Here is a 12,665-nt window from a genome sequence, read left to right as displayed (position 1 = left end):
CAATTACAATTACTAGAATTTAGCCTTACACCAGTAATGTCAATTACAATTACTAGAATTTAGCCTTACACCAGTAACGTCAATTACAATTACTAGAATTTAGTCTTACACCAGTAATGTCAATTACAATTACTAGAATTTAGTCTTACACCAGTAGCGTCAATTACAATTACTAGAATTTAGCCTTACACCATTAACGTCAATTACAATTACTAGAATTTAGCCATACACTAGTAATGTCAATTACAATTACTAGAATTTAGCCTTACACCAGTAACGTCAATTACAATTACTAGAATTTAGCCTTACACCAGTAATGTCAATTACAATTACTAGAATTTAGCCTTACACCAGTATAGCGTCAATTACAATTACTAGAATTTAGCCATACACTAGTAACGTCAATTACAATTACTAGAATTTAGCCTTACACCAGTAACGTCAATTACAATTACTAGAATTTAGTCTTACACCAGTAACGTCTATTACAATTACTAGAATTTAGCCTTACACCATTAACGTCAATTACAATTACTAGTATTTAGCCTTACACCAGGAATGTCAATTACAATTACTAGAATTTAGCCTTACACCAGTAACATCAATTACAATTACTAGAATTTAGCCGTACACCAGTAACGTCAATTACAATTACTAGAATTTAGCCTTACACCAGTAACGTCAATTACAATTACTAGAATTTAGCCTTACACCAGTAACGTCAATTACAGTTACTAGAATTTAGTCTTACACTGGTAATGTCAATTACAATTACTAGAAATTAGTCTTACACTGGTAACATCTATTACAATTACTAGAATTTAGTCTTACACCAGTAGCGTCAATTACAATTACTAGAATTTAGCCTTACACCATTAACGTCAATTACAATTACTAGAATTTAGTCTTACACCAGTAATGTCAATTACAATTACTAGAATTTAGCCTTACACCAGTAACGTCAATTACAATTACTAGAATTTAGCCTTACACCAGTAACGTCAATTACAATTACTAGAATTTAGTCTTACACCAGTAATGTCTATTACAATTACTAGAATTTAGCCTTACACCAGTAAACGTCAATTACAATTACTAGAATTTAGCCATACACTAGTAATGTCAATTACAATTACTAGAATTTAGCCTTACACCAGTAACGTCAATTACAATTACTAGAATTTAGTCTTACACCAGTAACGTCAATTACAATTACTAGAAATTAGCCTTACACCATTAACGTCAATTACAATTACTCGAATTTAGCCTTACACCAGTAATGTCAATTACAATTACTAGAATTTAGCCTTACACCAGTAATGTCAATTACAATTACTAGAATTTAGCCTTACACCAGTATAGCGTCAATTACAATTACTAGAATTTAGCCATACACTAGTAATGTCAATTACAATTACTAGAATTTAGCCTTACACCAGTAACGTCAATTACAATTACTAGAATTTAGTCTTACACCAGTAACGTCTATTACAATTACTAGAATTTAGCCTTACACCATTAACGTCAATTACAATTACTAGTATTTAGCCTTACACCAGGAATGTCAATTACAATTACTAGAATTTAGCCTTACACCAGTAACATCAATTACAATTACTAGAATTTAGCCGTACACCAGTAACGTCAATTACAATTACTAGAATTTAGCCTTACACCAGTAACGTCAATTACAATTACTAGAATTTAGCCTTACACCAGTAACGTCAATTACAGTTACTAGAATTTAGTCTTACACTGGTAATGTCAATTACAATTACTAGAAATTAGTCTTACACTGGTAACATCTATTACAATTACTAGAATTTAGCCTTACACCAGTAAACGTCAATTACAATTACTAGAATTTAGCCTTACACTAGTAATGTCAATTACAGTTACTAGAAATTAGTCTTACACCAGTAATGTCAATTACAATTACTAGAATTTAGTCTTACACTGGTAACGTCAATTACAATTACTAGAATTTAGCCTTACACTGGTAACGTTAATTACAATTACTAGAATTTAGCCTTACACCAGGAATGTCAATTACAATTACTAGAATTTAGTCTTACACTGGTAACGTCAATTACAATTACTAGAATTTAGCCTTACACTGGTAACGTTAATTACAATTACTAGAATTTAGCCTTACACCAGGAATGTCAATTACAATTACTAGAATTTAGCCTTACACTGGTAACGTCAATTACAATTACTAGAATTTAGCCTTACACTGGTAACGTCAATTACAATTACTAGAATTTAGCCTTACACCAGGAATGTCAATTACAATTACTAGAATTTAGCCTTACACCAGTAACGTCAATTACAATTACTAGAATTTAGCCTTACACCAGGAATGTCAATTACAATTACTAGAATTTAGCCTTACACCAGTAATGTCAATTACAATTACTAGAATTTAGTCTTACACCAGTAACGTCAATTACAATTACTAGAATTTTAGCCTTACATCAATAACGTCATTAACAATTACTAGAATTTAGTCTTACACCAGTAACGTCAATTACAATTACTAGAATTTTAGCCTTACACCAGTAACGTCAATTACAATTACTAGAATTTAGTCTTACACTGGTAATGTCAATTACAATTACTAGAAATTAGTCTTACACCAGTAATGTCAATTACAATTACTAGAAATTAGTCTTACACCAGTAGCGTCAATTACAATTACTAGAATTTAGCCTTACACCGGTAATGTCAATTACAATTACTAGAATTTAGCCTTACACCAGTAACGTCAATTACAATTACTAGAATTTAGCCTTACACCAGTAACGTCAATTACAATTACTAGAATTTAGCCTTACACCAGTAACGTCAATTACAATTACTAGAATTTAGTCTTACACCAGTAACGTCAATTACAATTACTAGAATTTAGTCTTACACCAGTAACGTCAATTACAATTACTAGAATTTAGCCTTACACCAGTAACGTCAATTACAATTACTAGAATTTAGCCTTACACCAGTAACGTCAATTACAATTACTAGAATTTAGTCTTACACCAGTAACGTCTATTACAATTACTAGAATTTAGCCTTACACCAGTAACGTCAATTACAATTACTAGAATTTTAGCCTTACATCAATAACGTCATTAACAATTACTAGAATTTAGTCTTACACCAGTAACGTCAATTACAATTACTAGAATTTTAGCCTTACACCAGTAACGTCAATTACAATTACTAGAATTTAGTCTTACACTGGTAATGTCAATTACAATTACTAGAAATTAGTCTTACACCAGTAATGTCAATTACAATTACTAGAAATTAGTCTTACACCAGTAGCGTCAATTACAATTACTAGAATTTAGCCTTACACCGGTAATGTCAATTACAATTACTAGAATTTAGCCTTACACCAGTAACGTCAATTACAATTACTAGAATTTAGCCTTACACCAGTAACGTCAATTACAATTACTAGAATTTAGCCTTACACCAGTAACGTCAATTACAATTACTAGAATTTAGCCTCACACCAGTAACGTCAATTACAATTACTAGAATTTAGTCTTACACCAGTAACGTCAATTACAATTACTAGAATTTAGCCTTACACCAGTAACGTCAATTACAATTACTAGAATTTAGCCTTACACCAGTAACGTCAATTACAATTACTAGAATTTAGTCTTACACCAGTAACGTCTATTACAATTACTAGAATTTAGCCTTACACCAGTAACGTCAATTACAATTACTAGAATTTAGCCTTACACCAGTAACGTCTATTACAATTACTAGAATTTAGCCTTACACCAGTAACGTCTATTACAATTACTAGAATTTAGCCTTACACCAGTAACGTCAATAACAATTACTAGAATTTAGTCTTACACCAGTAACGTCAATTACAATTACTAGAATTTAGCCTTACACTGAAAATGTCAATTACAATTACTAGAATTTAGCCTTACACCAGTAATGTCAATTACAATTACTAGAATTTAGTCTTACTCCGGTAACGACAATTACAATTACTAGAATTTAGTCTTACACTGATAACGACAATTACAATTACTAGAAATTAGCCTTACACCAGTAACGTCAATTACAATTACTAGAATTTAGCCTTACACTTGTAACGACAATTACAATTAATAATAATAATGTTGATTTCTTATATAGCGCTTTCCCACTCCGTGCTCAAAGCGCTTTACAATTATTACCCCTGGCTCGAATCAGAATAGCACAACGGCCCTTTAGTCTTCCTCAACTCCCCGGGGAGCATACAATCCATTGCAGCCATTTAAGCGCATAGGATTAAAGCCTTCACATTGCAACCTACATCCTACCAGGTCCCCAGTGATACAGCTGGGTTGACTGAGGCATAGTCGTGGTTCAAATCTTGCCCAAGGACTTTAGCCACTCAGAAACAAACAGCAGGCAGCGACGGGGCTCAAACCTGCAATTACTAGAATTTAGTCTTACACTGGTAACGACAATTACAATTACTAGAATTTAGCCTTACACCAGTAATGTCAATTACAATTACTAGAATTTAGCCTTACACCAGTAACGTCAATTACAATTACTAGAATTTAGCCTCACACCGGTAACGTCAATTATAATTACTAGAATTTAGCCTTACACCGGTAACGTCAATTATAATTACTAGAATTTAGTCTTACACTGGTAACGACAATTACAATTACTAGAATTTAGCCTTACACCAGTAATGTCAATTACAATTACTAGAATTTAGCCTTACACCAGTAACGTCAATTACAATTACTAGAATTTAGCCTCACACCGGTAACGTCAATTAGTTACTCGAATTTAGCCTTACACCGGTAACGTCAATTACAATTACTCGAATTTAGCCTTACACCAGTAACGTCAATTACAATTACTAGAATTTAGCCTCACACCGGTAACGTCAATTACAGTTACTCGAATTTAGCCTTACACCGGTAACGTCAATTATAATTACTAGAATTTAGCCTCACACCGGTAACATCTATTACAATTACTAGAATTTAGCCTCACACCAGTAACGTCAATTACAATTACTAGAATTTAGTCTTACACCAGTAACGTCAATTACAATTACTAGAATTTAGCCTTACACCAGTAACGTCAATTACAATTACTAGAATTTAGCCTTACACCAGTAACGTCAATTACAATTACTAGAATTTAGTCTTACACCAGTAACGTCTATTACAATTACTAGAATTTAGCCTTACACCAGTAACGTCAATTACAATTACTAGAATTTAGCCTTACACCAGTAACGTCTATTACAATTACTAGAATTTAGCCTTACACCAGTAACGTCTATTACAATTACTAGAATTTAGCCTTACACCAGTAACGTCAATAACAATTACTAGAATTTAGTCTTACACCAGTAACGTCAATTACAATTACTAGAATTTAGCCTTACACTGAAAATGTCAATTACAATTACTAGAATTTAGCCTTACACCAGTAATGTCAATTACAATTACTAGAATTTAGTCTTACTCCGGTAACGACAATTACAATTACTAGAATTTAGTCTTACACTGATAACGACAATTACAATTACTAGAAATTAGCCTTACACCAGTAACGTCAATTACAATTACTAGAATTTAGCCTTACACTTGTAACGACAATTACAATTAATAATAATAATGTTGATTTCTTATATAGCGCTTTCCCACTCCGTGCTCAAAGCGCTTTACAATTATTACCCCTGGCTCGAATCAGAATAGCACAACGGCCCTTTAGTCTTCCTCAACTCCCCGGGGAGCATACAATCCATTGCAGCCATTTAAGCGCATAGGATTAAAGCCTTCACATTGCAACCTACATCCTACCAGGTCCCCAGTGATACAGCTGGGTTGACTGAGGCATAGTCGTGGTTCAAATCTTGCCCAAGGACTTTAGCCACTCAGAAACAAACAGCAGGCAGCGACGGGGCTCGAACCTGCAATTACTAGAATTTAGTCTTACACTGGTAACGACAATTACAATTACTAGAATTTAGCCTTACACCAGTAATGTCAATTACAATTACTAGAATTTAGCCTTACACCAGTAACGTCAATTACAATTACTAGAATTTAGCCTCACACCGGTAACGTCAATTATAATTACTAGAATTTAGCCTTACACCGGTAACGTCAATTATAATTACTAGAATTTAGTCTTACACTGGTAACGACAATTACAATTACTAGAATTTAGCCTTACACCAGTAATGTCAATTACAATTACTAGAATTTAGCCTTACACCAGTAACGTCAATTACAATTACTAGAATTTAGCCTCACACCGGTAACGTCAATTAGTTACTCGAATTTAGCCTTACACCGGTAACGTCAATTACAATTACTCGAATTTAGCCTTACACCAGTAACGTCAATTACAATTACTAGAATTTAGCCTCACACTGGTAACGTCAATTACAGTTACTCGAATTTAGCCTTACACCGGTAACGTCAATTATAATTACTAGAATTTAGCCTCACACCGGTAACATCTATTACAATTACTAGAATTTAGTCTTACACCAGTAACGTCAATTACAATTACTAGAATTTAGCCTTACACCAGTAATGTCAATTACAATTACTAGTATTTAGTCTTACACCAGTAACGTCAATTACAATTACTAGAATTTAGCCTCACACCGGTAACGTCAATTACAGTTACTCGAATTTAGCCTTACACCGGTAACGTCAATTATAATTACTAGAATTTAGCCTCACACCGGTAACATCTATTACAATTACTAGAATTTAGTCTTACACCAGTAACGTCAATTACAATTACTAGAATTTAGCCTTACACCAGTAACGTCAATTACAATTACTAGAATTTAGTCTTACACCAGTAACGTCAATTACAATTACTAGAATTTAGCCTTACACCAGTAATGTCAATTACAATTACTAGAATTTAGCCTTACACCAGTAACGTCAATTACAATTACTAGAATTTAGCCTTACACCAGTAACGTCAATTACAATTACTATAATTTAGCCTTACACCAGTAACGTCAATTACAATTACTAGAATTTAGCCTTACACCAGTAACGTCAATTACAATTACTAGAATTTAGCCTTACACCAGTAATGTCAATTACAATTACTAGAATTTAGCCTTACACCAGGAACGTCAATTACAATTACTAGAATTTAGCCTATACACCAGGAACGTCAATTACAATTACTAGAATTTAGCCTTACACCAGTAATGTCAATTACAATTACTAGAATTTAGCCTTACACCAGTAATGTCAATTACAATTACTAGAATTTAGCCTTACACCAGTAATGTCAATTACAATTACTAGAATTTAGCCTTACACCATTAACGTCAATTACAATTACTAGAATTTAGCCTTACACCAGTAACGTCAATTACAATTACTAGAATTTAGCCTTACACCAGTAATGTCAATTACAATTACTAGAATTTAGCCTTACACCAGTAATGTCAATTACAATTACTAGAATTTAGCCTTACACCAGTAATGTCAATTACAATTACTAGAAATTAGCCTTACACCAGTAATGTCAATTACTAACTGGTCTTGAATTTAGCGGTAACGGCGATGTTAATTTAAAAAAATAATTTGAAAGCAGTTGAAGCCTACTGACACTCTTTCATCTATTTTGGGTTTTCATTTTTTTTTACATTTTTGGAATATTTTGCTGATAGCAATGCCACATTTCAAAAACCTTGGATAAAAATTATCGTTTTGCAGTATTTTCACTTGTAAAATTTATGACATTTTATTTAAAATAGAATAAAATCCAACATAGATCACAGTGTGCTCACTTTCATTCTAAAACATGAAAATGAAACAAACTCTGTGGTGTTGATGACTCATCGTTGGGGGCGCTCATCCAGCTAATCAGATTGCCCCCTATACCCTGTGATTAACCGGTACTTTACATTTGTTGCCTCACTTCCGGCAACATCTCTAGTTAAATATTGTCGAAAATAATAAAGGAACTAATTCTCAGAACGTCCCTCATTCGTACAGTCGCACTGATATCTAACAGAATGTCGTATTTGAGGCAGAAGAATATTTTTTTAGGCATCGTCATCTGTTTTGCTGCTGGTGTTGGTACGGCAGCTATTAACAGAGGCCCAAGAAATACACTCCTGCCAAGTAAGTGATTTTGAAAATGTTGCCGTGGTTGGACCTCATTCAACCACGTTCAGTTTTGCAGGACAATGCATGGTACTAAACCATATAATATCGTAAACATATTTACAAAATGTTGGATTTTTGAGTCTCAGTATACATTTCATATGATCACTTGCCGTCTTGCCGTCCTTAATTTGGGATTCGCTTCAACGACGGATGGAATCCTCTATGTAATACTCAAATAAATCATGAATGACTGAACAACTTTTAATATGAAAAGATCTTGATGCTATGAAATATTTAGTATGTAGTTCATAAATCAATATCATTGCATTTGTTAGTAATATTTACATCACCAAATACTTTCTCGGGTGTTTTTCGAATATATTAACCCCCCTTTTAGTGGGAAATGAAAGTGGTTGGTCAAACTCGCCTCATCTACGTAATGTCTTTTGATATAGCATTTATTGTGAACGTGGAAGAATATTACAATTTCTTATTTTGATAAGCTACTGTCGATGTGTATTCATAATCCTTAGACCGAACCAGACACTACGTCCGTCAGTCACGTTACGGAATTCCCTTAGGCCTACATCCGTCTGTCTCATGTTACATCAGCTGCACTGTGGCTATCATGATACGCACTTATGGAATATTACTCACCATATTGTCTGTGTACATACGTATAAACCCCGTGATGGATTATGTTCCATAAATGTGTAAATTGCTAGTTTTATTCGTCATCACCCATATTTTCAATCTAGTGTATCTAGGTACATTTGTGTACTTTCACTTTCGTTTGGGCTATTAGCGTAGTATTGGTATTTCCAAAGTGTAGATGCAAATGTCATTCGTCCCATGACTCAGTGTCAACTCATGCGACGTGATGGAATCAATGGTAAATTCACTAGTTCTCGGTCCGTGTATTAATCATCACATGAAAGATAAATTAGGATACAGTATAATGCTAGAAACACAGGATTTACATTTAAAATGTTAATTTCAAATGTAAAATATTAAGGTCCTGATTATTTTCTGTTTGAACTTTATACTTTTTTTTGAAATTACTAGAATATGTAAAAAAAAAATGGTGAAAAATTACAACGATGCCTGTAATGAATTTTACACGGTTAGTGGTCACTTTACAAAACACAAAGATGTATACAAAATAACGTGATCGGAGTATACATTTAAAAAATGTTTCTGTTGTCTTTTATCCAGTAGTCAAAATGTAACATGTATATTTTAGAAGAAACACTATCAATGTGTCGAGTAGTCAAAATATAACATGTATAGAAGAAACATTATCAATGTGTCGAGTAGTCAAAATATAACATGTATAGACTGAGAAACACTATCAATGTGTCGAGTAGTCAAAATATAACATGTATAGAAGAAACACTATCAATGTGTCGAGTAGTCAAAATATAACATGTATAGAAGAAACACTATCAATGTGTCGAGTAGTCAAAATATAACATGTATAGAAGAAACACTATCAATGTGTCGAGTAGTCAAAATATAACATGTATAGAAGAAACACTATCAATGTGTCGAGTAGTCAAAATATAACATGTATAGAAGAAACATTATCAATGTGTCGAGTAGTCAAAATATAACATGTATAGAAGAAACATTATCAATGTGTCGAGCAGTCAAAATATAACATGTATAGAAGAAACACTATCAATGTGTCGAGTAGTCAAAATATAACATGTATAGAAGTAACACTATCAATGTGTCGAGTAGTCAAAATATAACATGTATAGAAGAAACACTATCAATGTGTCGAGTAGTCAAAATATAACATGTATAGAAGAAACACTATCAATGTGTCGAGTAGTCAAAATATAACATGTATAGAAGAAACACTATCAATGTGTCGAGTAGTCAAAATATAACATGTATAGAAGAAACACTATCAATGTGTCGAGTAGTCAAAATATAACATGTATAGAAGAAACACTATCAATGTGTCGAGTAGTCAAAATATAACATGTATAGAAGAAACACTATCAATGTGTCGAGTAGTCAAAATATAACATGTATAGAAGTAACACTATCAATGTGTCGAGTAGTCAAAATATAACATGTATAGAAGAAACATTATCAATGTGTCGAGCAGTCAAAATATAACATGTATAGAAGAAACATTATCAATGTGTCGAGTAGTCAAAATATAACATGTATAGAAGAAACATTATCAATGTGTCGAGTAGTCAAAATATAACATGTATAGAAGAAACACTATCAATGTGTCGAGTAGTCAAAATATAACATGTATAGAAGAAACACTATCAATGTGTCGAGTAGTCAAAATATAACATGTATAGAAGTAACACTATCAATGTGTCGAGTAGTCAAAATATAACATGTATAGAAGAAACACTATCAATGTGTCGAGTAGTCAAAATTCAATATTTTTTTTAGAATGAATTCACAACCTTGGTAGAGATAGTCATAGATGTCGTTGTTTAGATACATTCACCTACTAATTACGAATATGAATCCAAATTCAGCTAACAGGCCAACATATGTTGTTATTGTTTGCTTAGAGACTAAAGCAGTTCAATTTACAGTTCAATTTACAGTTTATTTTGTTTACAGTTCAATTTACAGTTTATTTTGTTTACAGTTCAATTTACAGTTTATTTTGTTTACAGTTCAATTTACAGTTTATTTTGTTTATTTTGTTTACAGTTAAATTCACATTTCATTTGTTTACAGTTAAATTTAGAGTTTATTTTATTTAAAGTATAATTCACAGTTTATTGTTTATGACAGGTATCACCAGTCATCCAGATAGTACAGTAATTGACAAAGGGTCAAAGGTTACTCTGGACTGTTCATTGCATTCAAGCGCTTCTGGAACAGTGGACGACCTGACATGGTATTTCAATGGAAGAAGGCTGTCATCAGAACGTTTCCACACAACAGAAAATGGAACTTTAGAATTGGTTATCCAAAACGCTGAGTTTAGTGATGGAGGGTCTTACTCGTGTGGACCAATATCCTATCCGGCAGAGTACCGTATTAGTACTGCCCTCAGCGTTGGAAGTGAGTCATTTCCCTGCAATTAGCATGCAAATATAAGTGAAAAGCAAACACGATCTGAGAAACAAGATAATTTTGACACTACATGTATTTTTGATGTTACAGTTGAAATGTATACGTCATATTAGTATCTTATCACATGACAAGGTATCTGGTCATCAAAATGTGTAGTTATTCTGCAGCAGGAAAATTTCCCGATATGGATAACTATCCCGAGAGGGCTAAATATCCCAATCAGGATAGAAACATGCACTTTCCATATTCCCTGTCGGGATAAACAGTGATTAAATTACATTGTTGATAGGTACCATTGGTTTATCCCGATCGGGAGCAATGGATACAGTTATGTACTCTTCATTCAAATGTGTATACTAAAAAATTGCCCTGGGGCAACCTTATAGTCCGACCCTGGGGCAACCTCACAGTCCGACCCTGGGGCAACCTCACAGTCTGACCCTGACTTCTTTGCAAGACTTTGAGTGTAGAAAGCATACCACTTTGGACATGCACCATGTCGTAGTTAGGGGTGGACCATTTGATATCCTGGGGGTGGCTTGGAAGATTGCATTGGTGGAGACCCATTATTTTTTCCCACCTGTTTGCCTGTGAATTATTTTTTCTCACCTTGGCATACATATGCTGGAAGCTTTTTTTCCTTCTTTGGGATTTTTTATTTTAGGCCAATGTTGAACACCTACTTTTGTTGCCACATTTGTCATTTGGTTTTTAGCACAGGGTAACAAATAGAATAAAAAGATGCAGTTCTATCACACACATTATATTTAGGAAACTAAATAAAGACTATATTTCAATACATGTTTGATTTTGAAATAAACAAACAAACTGACAGTTTTTATGCCATGATTGTGTAATGACACACTGACGGCAACTTGATTGGTGAGCTCCTACATTCAACATCAACAGACTTACAGTAAAAACTTTTCTGAAAAACACCATTGGGTCATCAAAAGTGACCATATTTCACAGGTGTCCTAAATATGCTGGTAAAATTATAATGCATTTATAGCATTTACATGTATTTGAAAATGGTTGTCATTATTTGACAAGTGTCCTGATTGGAGAGGTACTAGCAGGTTGAACAATACATTGAACCAGTTCATGTCTTGCTGTTTCTCTTCTTGTGGCATTATAACAAAATCAATACATGTAAAATTCCACATTTCTGGGAAACACTGGTGAACAATTTCATTTTCAGCATATATCATCCTCTAATTTGAAGGCCATTGTACACCAGTACAACTCTTAATAATCAGTGATTTAGAACATCAAGGATATGACTGATTGAAAAGCTGCCTGAAATAGTGTGACATTTCTCCTCTACGAGACCACCTCCTGGATTTTGTTTTTCAGTCTATCACATACAGATTATATCTAGGAAACTACATAAAGACTACATTTGTACATTTCAATACATTTTTGATTTTGAAATAATGATATGGAATGGATACTTATATC

General features: G+C 33.2%; 1 protein-coding gene across 1 annotated transcript; it reads left to right on the top strand.

The window, feature by feature from the left end:
* The first annotated feature begins 8,036 nt into the window (after positions 1-8,036).
* On the top strand, positions 8,037-12,415 carry LOC144438171 (uncharacterized). Its single transcript, XM_078127207.1, has 2 exons — positions 8,037-8,156; positions 10,920-12,415. Exons 1-2 carry the CDS (start codon positions 8,048-8,050, stop codon positions 11,213-11,215), a joined length of 405 nt encoding a protein of 134 aa, XP_077983333.1. The 5' UTR covers positions 8,037-8,047; the 3' UTR covers positions 11,216-12,415.
* The last annotated feature ends 250 nt before the right edge of the window (positions 12,416-12,665 follow it).

Source organism: Glandiceps talaboti, chromosome 7 (assembly GCF_964340395.1).
Source record: "Glandiceps talaboti chromosome 7, keGlaTala1.1, whole genome shotgun sequence".
NCBI lineage: Eukaryota > Metazoa > Hemichordata > Enteropneusta > Spengelidae > Glandiceps > Glandiceps talaboti.
This window is presented reverse-complemented; position numbering and strand designations above follow the sequence as displayed.

Bases quoted from the DNA above. Each gene is read 5' to 3' on its own strand.
- LOC144438171 (XM_078127207.1), top strand. From the start codon at position 8,048: ATGTCGTATTTGAGGCAGAAGAATATTTTTTTAGGCATCGTCATCTGT. The intron at 8,157-10,919 runs GTAAGTGATTTT...TGTTTATGACAG, and splicing joins AAGAAATACACTCCTGCCAA to GTATCACCAGTCATCCAGAT.